General features: G+C 47.2%; 1 protein-coding gene across 2 annotated transcripts in view; it reads right to left on the reverse strand.

Annotated features, from left to right (window-relative positions):
* Window positions 1-15,361, reverse strand: part of IKBKB (inhibitor of nuclear factor kappa B kinase subunit beta) — a 50,600-nt gene extending 35,239 nt beyond the window's left edge. Inside the window, exons 1-4 of one of the 2 annotated variants that reach the window (XM_028526393.2) lie at window positions 15,195-15,361; window positions 14,398-14,520; window positions 2,954-3,048; window positions 1,596-1,713 (exon numbers count right to left, since the gene is read on the reverse strand). In XM_028526393.2, coding sequence (XP_028382194.1) covers window positions 1,596-1,713; window positions 2,954-3,048; window positions 14,398-14,502 — 318 coding nt within the window. In that variant the 5' untranslated portion in view covers window positions 14,503-14,520; window positions 15,195-15,361. The remainder of the gene's footprint in view (window positions 1-1,595; window positions 1,714-2,953; window positions 3,049-14,397; window positions 14,521-15,194) is intronic. The other variant, XM_036011552.1, reaches the window with a different exon arrangement.
* Window positions 15,362-17,221: the final 1,860 nt, after the last annotated feature.

A 17,221-nucleotide genomic window follows, 5' to 3' on the forward strand; every position in this document is an offset into this window, starting at 1 on the left:
TACCCCCTATTCTGCCCTCTAAGAACCATCTGTTCAACTACGACATAGTTTTATCTCCTTAAATAACTACGATTAGTAATCACATGATTGTCAAAGGTTAGGAAAATAAAGAGGAAAACTGACGCTTGGTCATGTTCCCCATTTCTCATCTGTTATCAGTGCCCTGCCTGTGGCCATGCCAGCGACTGTGTTCACATCCGGCCGTGACACTCCCAGGATGCGCCCACCTCCCACGGCAGGAGAAAGCTACTGCGACGGATCAACCCTCATGGAAAGCTTCCTTGTCAAAAAGAAGGTGGAAGGGGCCGGAAGAGCAATGAGAACAGCACATGGGCTGGGTCCGGGAAACTGCTGTGACAAGACAGAAGAAATGCCTGGGTGCCTCCCGCCCCAATATCATGGACCTTCTTCTAGCGTGAAGAGCTTAAGGAGATGTGCACTGACAGAGAAACCTCTTCTTCAATACAAAAACAACTCTTCTTTCCCAATCCTCCCCCGAAGATATGTTTATTGATTTGAGAGAGAAGACGGGGGGTGGGGAGAGAGAGAGGAACATCAATGTGAGACAGAAACATTGATCGCTACCTCCTGTATGTGCCCCGACCAGGGATCAAACCCACAACCTAGGGGTGTGCCCTGACAAGGGATCAACCTGCAGTCTTCTGGTGTTCAGGACTATGCCCCAACTAACTAAGCCACCCGGCCAGGATGCAAAAACAACTCTCTTGTCCACAGCTTTTAATGTTCCCCATGTTATGTGGCATTATTCAGTTTCACAGATGGAGAGGTGGCCTGCAGCTGGGTTCATACTGGCTGCGGCCCAAGTTCTGCCACTGCAGCTATGTAAGGCTTGGGAAGCACTTAACCTCTTTGGGCCAGGATAGTCACCCTTTACATGAGAATCATATCAGTTTTACCCATGTCACGGGGTTGCTGTGTTTTCCACGAGGCCATGTGTAAAAGCAGGCTGCGTGATGCTGTTTTAGAGAACATCAGAGGGTAGACACGCACCGCTGTCCCTGAGATGAGGGAGGTGTGCCGTCACCCACCCTGGAGCGCCCATGCTAGTAAAGAGAAGCGGATGTGCTAAGAAGGAAGAAAGCAGAGCCCAGAAGGTGACTCAGTGGTGGCTCTGGAACGCTAGCTGGGTTCCCGGGTTACTAAGCCAGCCCCTTCCTGCTGTACGCCGTGACCCTACAGGCGCCACTCTGTGGGAGAGAGTCCCTCCTAATAAGGACAGCAGTGACGCTGCCATGAAAGACTGCAGTGGCCCTGACGTGCGCGGGAGGATAAGTTTGTTTTGGAATGTATCCAGTCTTTCCCTGTACTCGAGACCTGGGGATTGTTTCCTTGTGCTTTCAGTAATCACTGTGCAGAACGTACAGCAAGCCCTTCCCTGACTTTCTCGTAAGAGCTTCTGATTCAGTGTCTTGATTCACACCCACACTGGGCATGGACGGGGGATTGAGGGAGGAAAGGCAATCCGCTGAAGTCACCATGGCTCCCTGGGCTTCCTGGTGATGAAAGCGGTGAAAGGCCTCCCCACTGCCTGCCCCCCCGCCCCAGACAGGCTGCGCCCCGCCTGGGAGCCTCACCTTTCGGAGATCTCCTCCTTGGCAGTACTCCATGGCCAGCAGGGGCAAGTCGTTGGGAGCCAAGTTCTGCATCCCCTCGGGGACATCCCGGGCAGCCACCACATTGGGGTGGTTGAGCCTAGAAGGAGAAGATAGCAGTGAAGGAGGAACCCAAGCTTTGGCTCAAACCCATTCCTCACTCTGTCCATGTCTCAGCAAAGCCCACCTTACAACAAAGGCCTGGAATAGCCAAGGGCCCTCGGGAGTCAGTAGGAAGACAGAGGTCAGAAACCAGCGACTCACCGCAGTGCCAGGTCAGTTAGCATCCACCTAGCCCCCCTTTCAGCACCATGAACTCAGGAAGGCTGCCATAGCATCGCGTATAGCTTAAGTTTTATTTTGAGCGCCCCACATCAAGTCCTTGTTGGACTTGGGAACTGCTTCTAAAACAGAGAAGGCAGAGGGACTTCCAATCTCATGCCATCTCAGCGGCGATGGTGAGTGTGTTTGTGTGCATGCACATATGCGTGTATACACGCAGACGAGGTCATGCCTCCTCCCCTTTTTAAGAGGTTCGAGGAGGGAGCGACTGCTTGAGGTCTTCCAAGCTGACAAGGAAAGCTGTGGGGAGGACAGCACCCATCTAGGGACTGACAGGCTCTGTCTCCACATGGAGGAGTAAGTATCAGCAATAGGTTCACTGCAGTGGAACGTCACATGCCACCTTGGAATTGGAAATACAGGGGAAAAAGGATTTCTGTTAACCAAGGAAAATTCACTCTGATGGCTGTTTGTTTAAAAGTCCTTAGTACAGCCCTGACTGGTGTGGCTCAGTGGGTTGAGCATTGTCCCACAAACCAAAGGGTCTCTGGTTCAATTCCCAGTCAGGGCATATGCCTGGGCATCAGGCCAGGTAGCTAGTTGGAGGAGTGTGAGAGGCAACCAATCAACATTTCTCTCATGCATCAATGTTTTTCTCCCCGCTTTCTCCTGCCCTTCTCCGCTCTCTAAAAATAAATGAAGTAAAATCTTTAAAAATAAAGTTATATAAATAAATAAAAATAAAGTTCCTTAATACAACAAAAGAAAGTGACCAAAGCCCTTGACAAGACCTGTTGTTGGACACCAACTACCATAGCTCAGAAGTCACCTATGGCTCAGAAAGTCACCTACCAGTCTGGCTGGTACACTGACCGTGGGCTGAGACATGCAGGAGGTGGGACTGAAATGAGCAGCAGGAGGGAGCAGGTGGGACTCCCTCCAGATTTCATTTCAATGTCTCATGGCCCCCCAGTTCCAGCAATGCCTATGTCCCCCCGAAACCTCTCCCAGGGGTGGCTCTGTCAAATGGCTCAGTGTCCAGTGTACCGAGTCCTCACCTTCTCATGATCTGGATCTCCAGACACCACCGCTCTCGATTCCGGGGGCTGAGCTCCTGCCGGCATTGCTTGATAGCAATCTGCTCACCTGTTTCCTGCGGTGAGAGCACACAGGGGAAGCATCGGCACAGCCAGTGACCAAACACAGAGAAACCCATCTGTCAAATCTGAAACTGTCTCCCTGGTGCCCAAAGCACGGGCCATGGCTCGCGAGGCCCACATACGCACACACTGATAGACATCCCAAGTCACCTGCCAGCCCATCAGGCTAGTCTTCCCCTCCCCACCTCTCACCCTGCCTTTCTCTCTCCTTATTTCCATCCACCCAGGGTCCCAAGGCCTTGCACCATTTCCACCTGGACTTCAAGATCTCTGCTGACCATTCCTGCTCAAGCGCTTTCTCATTCCTCCAAACCCCAACTGCTGTCATACTGGCTAAACCATATGACATTGAGATCCTGACATTCTGACCCACAAAACTGGCACTTCCATATGGTTCACCCTAAAGTTAATGCCACATTCTCTTCGTGTTTCATGTTTCTTTCTTTTCTCAGGTTTCTCTCTCTGGAGGGAGTTATCTCTCCAGAGAGAATGTAAGCCTAGTATAGTAGGTAGAAGACAGACCAATTCAAATTCCAGCTCAGCTATTTACTAGCTCTGTGACCTTAGGCAGACCACTTGGTCTGAGCCAGTTTCCTCACCTCTAAAATGGGAACATGGATGCCCAACTTTCAGGGCCGTCATGAAGCTGATCCCTAGTAGTGTTGAGCCTTGAGCAGGTGCCCAGTAACACTCCTGGCATTTACAGTCCTCCACAGCCTGGCTCCAACCTGCCTTCCCAGTCATTCTCCTGCAATTCCACCCCAGGCTTCTGTCACTGCAGCTGGGTTATGCCACCTGCCCCATCCCTGTGCTTTTCTAGTCTATGCTCTCACAGGCACTCTGGCACTACAGTCTTCCTACTGCACGGCGCTCTTGCTCTCCTCCCTAAACAGCTAACTCCTCCACCATACATACCTACCAAAGACTTATTTTCCATAGGGTCATGGGGTTATCTTTTTTCTTTGTTGAATTATAAGCTTGTCTATCCTCATGCACCTTAACCTCCATTCAAGTAATTAGCATAATGACCTCAGATGAGGGGTTTTTTGTGAATGGAAGAGAAGACAATCAAAAAAATTTGTGTGAATAATTAACTGACTGCCTGAGTCCTGGGAATTAACCCTGCCCTTTTCCTTAGCGCTCTAGGCAGCACCAAGGAGCCTCGGAGGACAGAATAAAAGTGGAGGGCCCTGAGGCTGCAGCATTGGCAGCAGCAGGGACAACAGCTCTGGCGCTGGCCACTTCGGCCATCACAAGGAGGGGTCACCACTATGCTGCTTCTACCTCCAGGGGGGCCTTCAGGATTGGTGAGAGACAGCAGCTGCCCCTGGCTGTGGCTTTGGTGGCCATCAGCCTGGGGGCTGGTCCTGCCATCAGTGGGCAAGCTATACCAATACCCTGTGTGTTCCTTCACCTGCAGCAAGAACCTCCCCAAAAGCCCCGTGCTCAACATGCACCGAGGAAAGCGCCACAGCCTGCAGGATGGCGCAGTCCCCATCAGTAGGAAAGATTTCAGAGCCAACCCAAAACCACACTGTTGCCCACTCAAAGCATATCCTAAAGGTCCTATCACACCACTTTCTCATTTTATGAGAATGCATACCCAGATAAGGTCAAGTTAAAGAAGTTCATCATCACCAAGCCCTTTTATATGAAATGTTAAAGGGACTTGTCTAAGAAAAAGAAGATCAAAAATATGAACAGTCAAATAACAACAAACTCATAACAACTGAATGTAAAAAACAAAAACAAAAACAAAAACAAACTAAGCAAACAACTACCACAGGGACAGAATCACAGAAATGGAGATCACATGGAGGTTTATCAGTGGGGAGGGGGAAGGGGAAGAATCGGGGCAGAAGGTACAGGGAATAAGAAGTATAAATGGTCTACAAAATAGACAGGGGGAGGCTTAGAATAATATAGGAAATGGAGAAGCCAAAGAACTTTTATGTACGACCCATGGACATGAACTAAAGTGGGGGGAATGCTGGAAGGGAAGGGGGATGCAGGGCAGAGAGGAATAAAGGGGCAAAAAATGGGACATCTGTAATAGCATGATCAATAAAATATATTTAAAAAAACACAAAAAGGAAATGCATACTGAAAACAATCATAAGCCTTGTGTAGCACGGAATGGAACTGAAGGGGACTTAAACACACCGAGGATTGTGGCAAGGCCTCCCAGGGAGCACGTGGCTGCCCTTCTGGCAGCAGAACTGCATCACTGCCACACATTCACGAAACCAGCCACGATTCCTGCAGGAACAAGGGCCTGCCCAGGAAGGAAAGGAAGAATGGGTGTCTCCAAACACAAGCAGAAGTGGTCTAATAAGAGCACTGAATCACTGCTCAGTAAACCAGTCCCTAACACTAACGGTCAAAAACTATAAGCTTCAGACACAGGGCAGAAGCATCTCTGACCCTTACAGGTCCAGTGCCAGAAAACAGACACTTACAACACTGCAAAGATACTCTCAGAAGTTGCTTTTATCATATCCCAACATTGCTGTGGTTCTGCTCTCCATCATGCAGTTACCTCACACACTTACTTTTTAGCAGCTCTACTGAGATATAATGTATATACTATACAATTCATCTATTTAAAGCATACAACTTAATAGTTTGGAGTGTATTCAGAGTGGTTCAACCAAAACCACCATAGATTTTGGAACATGTTCATCATCCCCCAAAGGAACCCCATACCCATCAGCAGTTACTCCCCTTTTTACCCCCGACCCCTCCAGCCCTAGGCAACCAATCTACTGTCTGTCTTTACAGATTTGCCTGTTCTGCACATTTCATATAAATGGGATCATACACTATGTGGTCTTTTGTGACGGTATCTTTCACTTAGCATGTTTCTAAGGCTCACCATGCTATTGCCACATGCCTACGTTTGTGACAACAGAGTCCTTGGTGCAGCCCGCAGTAGTAGGCATTGATAACCAGGTTCTGCCATAAGCAACATCCACATACTTTGCTAGTAGATCCCTGATATTTGCCTAGATTTCCAAAACCTCTCTTTGAAGATGTTCAAAAATTGCAAATTATTTCCACTGAACCAATTAGTACAGTTGTTCAAGTAAACTTGGGTAGAAGTCCACCTAGGAAACATGTCAAAAGAATACCATTTCTTCACCCTGGCTGGCGTAGCTCAGTGGATTGAGTGCAGGCTGCGAACCAAAGCATCGTAGGTTCGATTCCCAGTCAGGGCACATGTCTGGGTTGTGGGCCAGGTCCCCAGTGGGGGCCATGTGAGAGGCAACCACACATTGATGTTTCTCTCTCTCTTTCTCCCTCCCTTCCCATCCCTAAAAATAAATAAATAAAATATTTTAAAAAAGAATACCATTTCTTCAATCAATGTACAGAATTAATTACATCTCTCAAAATGTTATACCATCTATATCATGTACTTCCAAATTCCTGTCTGTTATTAAATTGACATGAATTTGTTTTCAGGCCCTGGCTGATGTGGCTCAGTGGATTGAGCACCAGCCTGCAAATCAAAAGGTCACCAATTTGATTCCCAGTCAAGGCACAAGCCTGGGTTGTGGGCCAGGTTCCCACTTGGTGGCATGCGAGAGGCAACTACACATTGATGTTTCTATGTCCATCCACGTTTCTCTCCCTCTCTTTCTCCCTCCCTTCCCCCTCTCTAAAAATAAATAAATAAAATCTTTAAAAAAAATTTTGGTTTCAAGTTTCACTTCCTATTAGTGTTCAGACTCACAATTTTGCCCAGTTCTCTAGTAACTTCATGAAGAGCCCCTCTCACATGCCAAGATAGATGCCTGTTTCCAGGCAGATGGGATCCCCAGAGAAACTCAGACTGCGGGATGCAGTTCTACAAGTGAGAGAAGGCTGATGGGCCGAGCTGTGGATGAGGCAACACCCGAGTGTGTCCACTCAGCACATGGTGTCTTTACGGGCAGGCTTATCAGCAACAGTTTACCAGAAGACCCCCATGGTTTGTTACCTCATAATGACTCTGAGAGTTTAAACCAAGATATTTTAAAACGTGCACCTATTTTAACTTCAAATTCACAGAAGAGTGTGTTCCTTTTCTACAGCTGCTGTAACAAACTGCCACAAACTCGGTGGCTTTACACAACTTTATTTCCTTAAGGTTCTGGAAGCCAGAAGTCTAGCACAGGTCTCACGGGACTGAAATCCAGATGTCAGCAGGGCCTTGTTCCTTTCTGGAGGCTCTAGGGGAGAATGCGTTTCCTTGCCTTTCCCAGCTTCGAGGTGGAAGATGCCTGCGTTCCTTGGCTTGGGGCCCCTCCCTCCATCCTCAAAGCCAACAATGACTAGCTGAGTCCTTGTCACACTGCACCACTTAGTGGTGCTCCAGCCTCCCTCCTCCACTCCAGGATAATCTTTCCGTCTAAAGTCAACTGATCAGTAACTTCAATTTCATCTACCATCTTAATTCCCCTTTGCTATGTAATTTGATATATTCACAGGTTCAGGAAATTAGGATGTTGACATCTTTGGTAGGGGCCATTTTTCTACCTACCACAAAGAGTATGCTTCCTTCATAAAAATGACTGACCAATCAAACCCAAAGGGCAGATTTATTAAGTGACTGAGAAAGTGTTTTAGGTACTCTGTCTACCTATACACTGGATAATTGTAGATAATTGTAGTCTTCTGTTCAACATGCACATTGAGCCGAGCACACTTGTCACTGGGCCCAACCCAGAATCCAGGAATAGATTTTTATATTGAAGACTGATACGAAAGATCTGTTTTTCATTAGATCTTTCATCTGTCTAATCGAAGATCTGATACTGGCCTCAATGTTCAGACTCAAACTAAAGAGTGAATTTAGTATATGAACACTGGAATAATTGGGCACAGGGACCGAATCTGACTTTCCACTTGTGACCCGTTCTGCTAAGTCCTACGGCTGTAGGGGAAACCCTGCCTCCCGAGGCCTGGGGCTGCCCCGCACAGATGGAGGCATACAAACCACACTTACACAGTGGCCCTCTAGGAAATAGTCTAAAACATTCCAGTTCTCCTGTGAGTAACGTTTCATTCGAAACATAAACACAAACACTGACTTCCTGTAATTAAAACACCCCTTCTCCAGAAAGCAAAATTCAGTGAAACAGTACAGAAACAGACTATGAATACTGGATATGGAATCCTGGGGAGTATGTTCTTCACCAACAGTGAAACTTAACGGCCGTGGATGACTCTCTTTATTTGGCCTGGTGCCCCCTAGTCTCAGCTCAGTTCCATGGCAACCTAGACTTGGCCTGAACCATTTCACTGTCCAACTTCTGGTAAGTGAACTCTGTATGTGGGACCAAATTTACAATCAGTTTGTATTTTGAGAAGTGGAGAAAGGGGCCGACAGTGTAATCTATGGGGGGCGTAGTTCATTACCAAGGTCATTAAGAGTCTCTGTGATTCTTCGCTTTTTGTACATGAAAATATAAAACTTGCGTGTAAATGTGAGTGCATCATAAAGCGTAGGAGGTGGAAGGCGAGGGACACATCCTCAGACTTCGGAGGGCTGTCGACAGCAGCCACACACAGCACAAGTGGTCTGGAAGGTTATTTTATACAGTGGCTGGTGCAGCTTCCCAGAGGTAGCCCTCTTTTAATGACCGGGGACACTCACAGGCCACCAAAAAGGTACAAACACTTGGCACAGAAAGCCCTGTCTCCTGTTACCATGGCGATCATCCAGCAGGCCACTGTGGCATAAAGGAGCAATAAGTAATAACCTCCTCTTTCCTCCTCAGGCCCTGCCGTCCAAAAATGAATGTTTAAGAAAGAAGATGCAAAGCTGGGCCCAGAGAGATCCTAGGGACAGAACCCAGGCCTGAGAGTCAAAAGGTCCAGGGCCTGGCTGCAACTTCACCCCTGACTCAAAGCGTTGACCAGTCTACACTGAGAGGGCTCTGACTTCAACCCACTTCATTCAGTATAAACACCCATGGACACAGTGGCCTCCAAACTCACCCATGGAGCTTGGGGGTGAAGTAGGTCAGGGTGTAAGTCCCCCATCCTTCACCTGGTAAATGTGACAATGAGCCCATTACTTAAGGTTCTGGGCCTTTATCCACGAGACAGAGATGACTCTGCCCCTTCCGGTGTTGTCAGTTAAAGTGAGATGGAGTGTCTGATACATCGTGAGCCTTGAGCAAAGCACAGTGGTATCATTTCCTTTCTCTCGCCCTGTGTAGATGTGGCTCTACCCATCTGAAATGCCTTCTGTTCTCCTGTCAGACTATCGAAAGTCTACTTCCTTTCAAGATCCTACTCAAGTGCCATTTCCTTAAGAAGCTTTCACTCTCCACTAAGCAGCCAAGGAGCAATATGGATAAAGCCCCCAGACCCGCTGGCACGTGACACTCTTGACAGGTGGTAGCCATTGTCATTTCCACACAATTTGGTGCTTACGTATGGACACACCTGATATATTCCTGAGTACTCATTTTCTCTCCTTGATTAGAGCAGAAGCACATTAAGGACAAGGTCATGTCGTTTTTTCTCCCCTGATGGATCTGTGATGGAGCTTAGGTCAGTGCTCAAAACATTCTTAGTGAACTAAAATTGTTAAGACTTCAAAACACAGATAAGTGGAAGTGAGCCTAGTCTTCTCCAGTGAGGGGCCAGGTAAAAGTCAGTACTACTTCACAGAGGGATGATTAATAATTCCTTACTGTTTATATGTTTATAACAGCCCAGTGCATACGTCACCTCATTTAATCCCCAGACGAGCGTCCTTTGGGACCCAAGACAGTGCTTCCCAGACACTTTCACATCAAAGTACACAGAGAATATATTTACAAGGCATTCTAGAACTGTTCCAGATGCTTCCAGAGAGCAGCTGCCCATGTCTGGCCCAGAGCTGGGGGGATCAATATCTTAGGATCCCCAAAATCCATGGTGGAAATTGTGGCCCAAAGCTGTGATGCCGGTGGTAACAGAGGCAGGATTTGAACCCAGCATTATGTGACTGCGAGTAATACGTTTTGTTTTTTTTTCTTTTTCTCCACAAGGTGCTGCAGGGTGAGGTCACTCAGGTTCATCTCCTTTTCTTCTTCCTTTGTATTCAACAGAGATCTTATTGAAATTATCAGCCTCTCTAGGCTGTACTGACCCTTGGGCTGAAGATTTAAGGGAGTACCAACGTAGCAAGGATTGCCAAGGTCCACGCATGACAGGAATAAAGAACCTCAGGGAAACAGGGGTGGGTCCTGGATACACTGCCCTTCCTCACAGAGAAACAGCCTTTTACGGTTCTCTGTTAAACAAGGAAGACATATATTTTGTCCTCCAAAAGGGAGTTTTCTCCTTAGTGCTTCAAAATGGTTTAGACTGGCTGTGGAGAACTGATAACGTCCTAGGGGTGTCCCCCACCCTGGATTCCCTCGCCACAGAGAAGCCACAGTGGGGAAAGCATGAGGCTGAGATTCAACCAGATCTAGATTCAGATTCCAACTCCTTCACTTACTAGCTTAGCCTCAGAGTAAATGACTTAATCTCTCAGCTATCGTTTCAGTATCCTCAGCTATAAAATGGAATTAAAGATAGTAGCATAGCACTCAGCACTTCTACCTAACGTTACTGTGCAGACTGGAGATTAAGCATGTACAATACCTCGCCCAGTGCTGGCTTGCAGTAGGTTCTCAATAAATGATGGGTCTGTTATTAGGCATCACTTATCTGACCGAGGATATCAATGCTTAGGCTCTTTTATGCAATTTCTTTTGTGATAAAAAAAAAGTCTCTCTTTTCGGGCTGCGAACCAAAGGATCACCAGTTTGATTCCCAGTCAGGGCACATACGTGGATTTCGGGCCAGGTCCCCAGTGGGGGCCACATGAGAGGCAACCACACATTGATGCTTCTCTCCCTCTCTTTCTCACTTCCTTCCCTCTCTCTAAAAATAAATAAAATCTCTAAATAAATAAATTTTTTTAAAAAGTCATCTCTCTTTTGCAGACAAGATGAAGTACTTGGAATATTAGGGAAACATGCATGGTTATGTTCCATATAATCATTATATTTGACTGGAGTTAAGTAAATTGCTACCACTCTAACCCAGTTGCTTTCTTCAAGAGGCTCTGAACAGAGGGATACCCACCAGACAAGACGCCGCTCATGTTCTGACCCTGATCTCTGATTAAAGAGCCTCCTCTAAGCACCTAAAGCAGCTCTACAGGTGTCTCCAGATGAACCCAGGATGGTGGAGGGCTTCCTGGGCCCAGCCGGGCCATCAGCAAGCATTCGCTAAGAATTTGTGAACACTCAAGTCCTCCCACTCCCTCAGCCCCTCCACTTTCTATTCCACTACTGCGTCCCGTCAATTTTACTCCTAAAATAGCTCTTTAATCTGCCCACTGCTCTCCATCTCCACCACCATCAGCCCTGTCCAGTCTCTCACCTGGACTACTCCACAAGCCTCACAACTGGTGTCCCCACGTGACACGGCAGTGTCAGCGGGGTCCTAGTACCAGGTCCTCAGGCCTGACTGTTCAATATTTAGGAATTCAGTGAGAACTGGTTATTAAACTCTCAGTGTCTTGAAATAGCCATGGAGAAAGTAGTTACTCTGTGGAGACTGCGAACCACTACCAATCAGGGCATTTTTTTTTTCTTTTTCTTTTTTTTGAGAGCTCATTTCCCAGCACGCCACTGCTTGGGCCCCTTCTAATCTGTTCCTGCAGTCAGAGTGGACTCCCTTCGCCAGCCTCCTATTGCTCTTTGGATCAAAGCAAAACTTCCTCACCAGTGTCTGATTCTCACCTTCTACACTTCAGCCTCCCTGGCACCTGGCTCCCTGTCACCCTTCCTTTCAGTCCCCCTGGCTTTTCAGTCCCACCAGCTTGCCTTGACCGACCCCTTCCCAAGGCCTCAGAGCAGGGCGCTTCGCTCAGCCTGGAGCTCTCTTCCTACATTTTTGGCCCAGATAACTTCTATCAACCCCTCAGGTCTCTGCCACAGTGCCCCTTCCTCCGGAAAGCCTTCCCCGACCCCTGGAATCAGGTCTCATTGCACTGGGTCCCTCTCCCGTGTCACCCTTACCACAGCTGGGAGTTTACGTTTATAATTATTGATTAATGGCTCCCTTTTCCAAAAACATCTTTATCAAAACCCAAAGGGGTTTTAATCACCATGGTATCTCTAATGGACAGTACTTATGGACTGACTAAATGAACGATTTTGTGCAGCTAGTACACGTATAACATAAAGAGAGCTGCTATGGGGCCCTTGAAAGAAACCCAAAGCCAGATAGGGCCCTGGCTGACCAGGAACTCAGGGCCTTGATGAGACATACTCCCATACACAGACAAAAAGGCATTTTATGAAGCATGCCAGACAAGAGAGCTGAAGGCATTCAATGGGAGAACCAGTTCCCACAGAATTAAGGAGTCCACAGTGGGTTTACGGAGGAGACGGTCTAGAGCTCATCCTGGAACAATGGGTGTAATTTAGAGAAAGCTGTCCAGGAGAGAGAGACTTGACCTGGAGCAGGCTCAGCCCACTAACCTACTGGGAGCCAACAACGGGCAGTAATGCTAGAAAGACAGGGGGAGGCCGGACTCGGAGGGGCCTCAAGTGGCAGGATGGGGAGGAGTCTGGCTTTTGGCTTTTTAAAAAATAAAAAACAAGTTAAGGCTTTTCAGCAAGGAAAGGAACTTGAAACTAGTAATTCTAGAAGAGTAATAATACACACACACACACACACACACACACACACTCTTAGGCCCACGTATATGAAGCCAGAAATAAAATTCAATCTGACAATAGCTTTTTACACCCAGAGAACAGATAGAGGGCATTTTGAGCTAGAGATGATGGACAAGCAGCACATCTGCACAAAAAGTCTTTCGAAAGAAACCAAGATGTCTCTAGTTCAGGGCAGCAACATGTTCGCCATAGTCAAGACTCTAAAAGCCCTGGCCTGTTTAGAAGCACCCCAGGCCAGGTACATGTGGGGCTATAGAATGATCTAGCTCTTCTGTTGCAACGCTGGGTCCCTGGTTATACTCTGACCAGAATCTGAGTCAGTGATGTTACGAAGTCCCCCTTAGCCAAGTGCGGGGTTTGCTGGAACCCAGTTTACCAGTCAGTGTGAGAATGTTACTGCAGTGCAGAGCAGAGTACTAGCTAGCCTATGGCCTCGATGACTCTCCCTGCCCACTGCAGCCAGGCTCTGGGAAGCCGTACACAATTTGCCACCCCTTCAGTCCAAAAAGGTGCTCAGCAGCCCTTGACTAAAAAGCAGTTCCTTCAAGGACTTCAGTGGGTCTGAATTTTGGATTAGGAAACTAATTTACCTATTTGGTGAGTGAGGGTTCCCCAGAACAGTGGTCTCCAAATTGAGTATATGCACCCATGGGTTACCCAAGACTAGAATCCAAAAAAATAAAAAAAGAAGTTAAGCTTTTCTGATATTAACTATATGGCACTCTCCTCTGACCATCTGTCAAAAGGTCACTTGCCACTTCTGATACTCAAGGTATCCTGAAGAAAAAGGGCATTTCACAGGCAGGGGTGGACAGGGGACTATGGGAACAAGTTGCAGGTTACATGTGCTCCGTTTAGTTAGAATTATGGGTTGCATTCTATAATTTTTAATAACTCTCATGAAATGGTTGAGTGGCTTAAAAAGATCCCTGCAGAGAATTTCAGTATGTGTAACACCGGCACGAACAGAAAGATGGAAAAACTAATACTTCTAGTGTGAAAAACTCATGTCAACTATGTAAGGAATAAAGATAATGAGGTACTAATCAGATCTAAAAAGAAATCAGTCCAAATAATTCAAAATTATAAAAATTATTTCAAATATGGATTTTCTCCCAAGATCCTTAACAACAACTCTCACTTTCACATCCGTGTCTGTTGTGTTGTGAAGAATTGCAAACGATACTGGGAAGACATTTAAAAATATTTCCTTACCCCCATCTTTTAAATTCTTCTACTTACATGTTTTATAACATGTGATGTATTAGTTCATACTGTATTTAGTACATGATAGTCTAGTGTTCGCATAGGTACATACTGTAATTTAAAATATATATAATTGAGGCTGAAAAGCTCAAAATATATTTACTATTCATTTAGGTGACATAGTCAATAAAGCTTGGAGACCACTAACTTAGAGTCAGCTCAGCGGCCCTGAAGTCCCCCTTCTCAGTCCCCCTTTCTCACCCTCTTCCAAGAAGCCCAAGACAACAGTGAGCCCCATTCACCCAACTGGCACCTTGTGGGACACAGGCAGTGAGAGAGAGGGCCTGTCTTCCCCAGCCCCCACCCCCGCCGGCCGCCGGACCGTGGCTCCTCCCAGCTGCACGGAGCCCCTACCTGATTGTGCCATCGGATGACGTTTCCAAATCCCCCTGTCCCAAGTCGTTCTTTCATTTCCCAGGCCCCACATGTCTGAGTTGGCAGGGAAGGTGACCAGCTCATACTGATGCCGTGCTAACTCTGTAAGCAATATGGGGTGGGGGACAAAAGGTTATGGTTAAGAAAAAAATGGAACTCAAGGAGATGGAAGAAGGTAACAGACATTATAGCCCTTCAGTGTAAGAGAAGAAAAAACTGAGCTGGTTTTCGTTTCATATGAAAGGAAAGTTTGGTTTGTATTTTGGTTTTGGTAACAAACTTTTACCTTAATCACTTTCCCCCACCCCCACCGCAGGCATTGTGCAAGCGAGCAGGGAGGAAAGTCACTCAAGGAGATGATGCCCCACACCCCAGGACCTGAAAAAGGGATCCCCAGCCTGGACTTCAGCAAGGGGCGCCCTGCACTGCCATTCCGCCCACGGTGGCAGGGGCAGAATCTCTTTGACTTTCCCCACGGTCACGTGTGTCTTCACACAATCCCAATGAATCACAGCTCTCTCCCAAAGCCACCCACCTGGAAGCAGCCACCTGGAACCGCCCCGGCTTGGGCTGTTCTCCTGGGCCTCCCCATTCCAACTGCATGAGAGAAACGCTTCCTCGCCCAGAACCCCCTGGCTTTTAAACTCGACAGAACTTTCTTCAGGAGCCTCAAGTAAGGCGGGAGGTGCAAGCACGCCTGGGCAAAGGACAGAAGGGGTTCGCAGGTGGCACCGGGGCCCCGGCGCCCGGCGGCCCACGCCCGCCGGAGGACTCACCTGTCGGCGGGGACACGGGACGCGGGGTGCGGGGCCTAGGGCGGCAAAACTGGGGGCTCTGGTACCACCCCGAATACATTAAAAATGCGGGAATCTTAAACCTGCCAGCCGAGCGCCGCTTCCTCAAACACTTCCTGCTCCGTCGTCACGGATCACGTGGGCCTCCGGTCCGCTCTTAAAGGGGCCGCAGGGAGTGCTGGCCCAGGCCACTGCTGGTGCTTGCGGACTGCGTTCCGGCAACATTGGGGGCCCGGCGCTCAGGTGACACTGGGAGGGATGCGTGTGGCATCTACACCATGTTATTTGAAACTGTACAGGCTGTATTCTCAGAGATAGAGAACAGTCCTAAAACAAGTCCTTAATACGCCAGAGTTCTCTTTAGTAAGTTCCACCTGAAGCAGGTTTTCAGGATAAGGCTTGACGGGGATTTCCTCACCGCAGCCCTCCTAGGGTGAACTTGACCTTGCTTCCTAGACTTCTAACTAGGTGGAATTTCCCGCGCCCCCGCTAGGATTGATGTAGGGACTATTTACAAGAATTGCCACTGGCCTCCTGTGCTCACGCTGTGCTCCCCGGGTCCGGAGGTTCTTTGGCTTGGTATCAAGAATGATAAACCACAACTGTACTTAGAAGTGACAGCCTCCACTCCCCTCTTTTAGAAAAATAAAGGAAAGGGAAAAAATCTGTAGTGTAGCACTGAAGTGCAGCCTCAGGCCCAGTGACGCAGAGAAATTGAGAGAGGCTCTCAACCCTGAGGTTTATCCTCCATCTCCTACCTACTTGATATTAGAATAAGGTCTTTTACAATAGTTTCTCCGTCTGTGGCACATATTAGCAGACAAAGGAGTTGTGTGTGTTGGTATATTTACTAAAGCAGGGGAAAATATTAAAGGAAATCAGAAATAATAATAGCTGCATTTATAGAGTGCTTACTAAGTGTCAGGCACTTTCTAAACTGTGTATTTGAGTTTCTTCATTCAATCTTCAAGGCAACCCTACAAACTGAACAATACTGCGTTATTATTATCATCTCCATATTACAGATGAGAAACCTGAAGCACAAAGAGGAAAAGTCTTTTTTATTTTTTTATTTATTGATATTTAAAGAGAGAAGAAAGGAGAGAGAGACAAACACCGATTTGTTTTTCCACTTATTTATGCATTCATTGGTTGATTCTTGTATGTGCCCCTCCCTGCCTGCAACCGAACAGGAATCGAACCTGCAACCTTAGTGTATCAGGACGATGCTGTAACCAACTGAGCTACCCTGCCAGTTATTTTTTAATTTTATAAGAGTTTGGGGGGGTGGTTAAAAGATTTTATTTATTTATTTCTAGATAGGGGCAAGGAGGGAGAAGAGAAGGAGAGAAACATCAATGTGTGGTTACCTCTTGCATGCCCCCTATTGGGGCTCTGGCTTGCAACCCAAGGCATGTGTCCTGACTGAGAATCAAATCAGTGACCTTTTGGTTTGCAGGTGGGCCCTCAATCCAGTGAGCCACACCAGCCAGGGCAGAGTTGTTGTTGTTTGTTGTTATTGTTGTTATTGTTTAACCAAACTGATAACATATGCTGGGGAACAAGATCTAAAATGCTCCAGAAAAGTCTTTATCCCAAAGTCACAGGCTAGTAAGTTGATGATCTGATATTGAAACTCAGGCAGCTGTTTCTTGGGTCCATGCTCTTAATATTTGGTTAATAGTGGCATCCTAAGAAGTTCAGAAGGCCAACTGGATTTTGAAGCAGCTACTGCTATTGACTGACTGCCTCAGAGAATCCAGGGCCACTTACTTAACCAGTGCAAGCATCCATTTTTCTTCTTTAAAGTGTGGGCAATATTGGGTGGAATTGCATGAAACCGTCATTTTTTAACTCAAAAACAGTTGTAGTATCAGCGACAAAGATCAGCAGTTTCGTCTGGTTCAGCCTAAGAGCAGCAGGAAGATAGGAGGGCACACAAGTCAGAGAAAAGAGGCGCCAGCAGGGTTGTTATGAAGGACAGATGAGGTCATGGTAGAGCCATGCCT

The sequence above is a fragment of the Phyllostomus discolor genome, chromosome 11, assembly GCF_004126475.2.
Source record: "Phyllostomus discolor isolate MPI-MPIP mPhyDis1 chromosome 11, mPhyDis1.pri.v3, whole genome shotgun sequence".
Lineage (NCBI taxonomy): Eukaryota > Metazoa > Chordata > Mammalia > Chiroptera > Phyllostomidae > Phyllostomus > Phyllostomus discolor.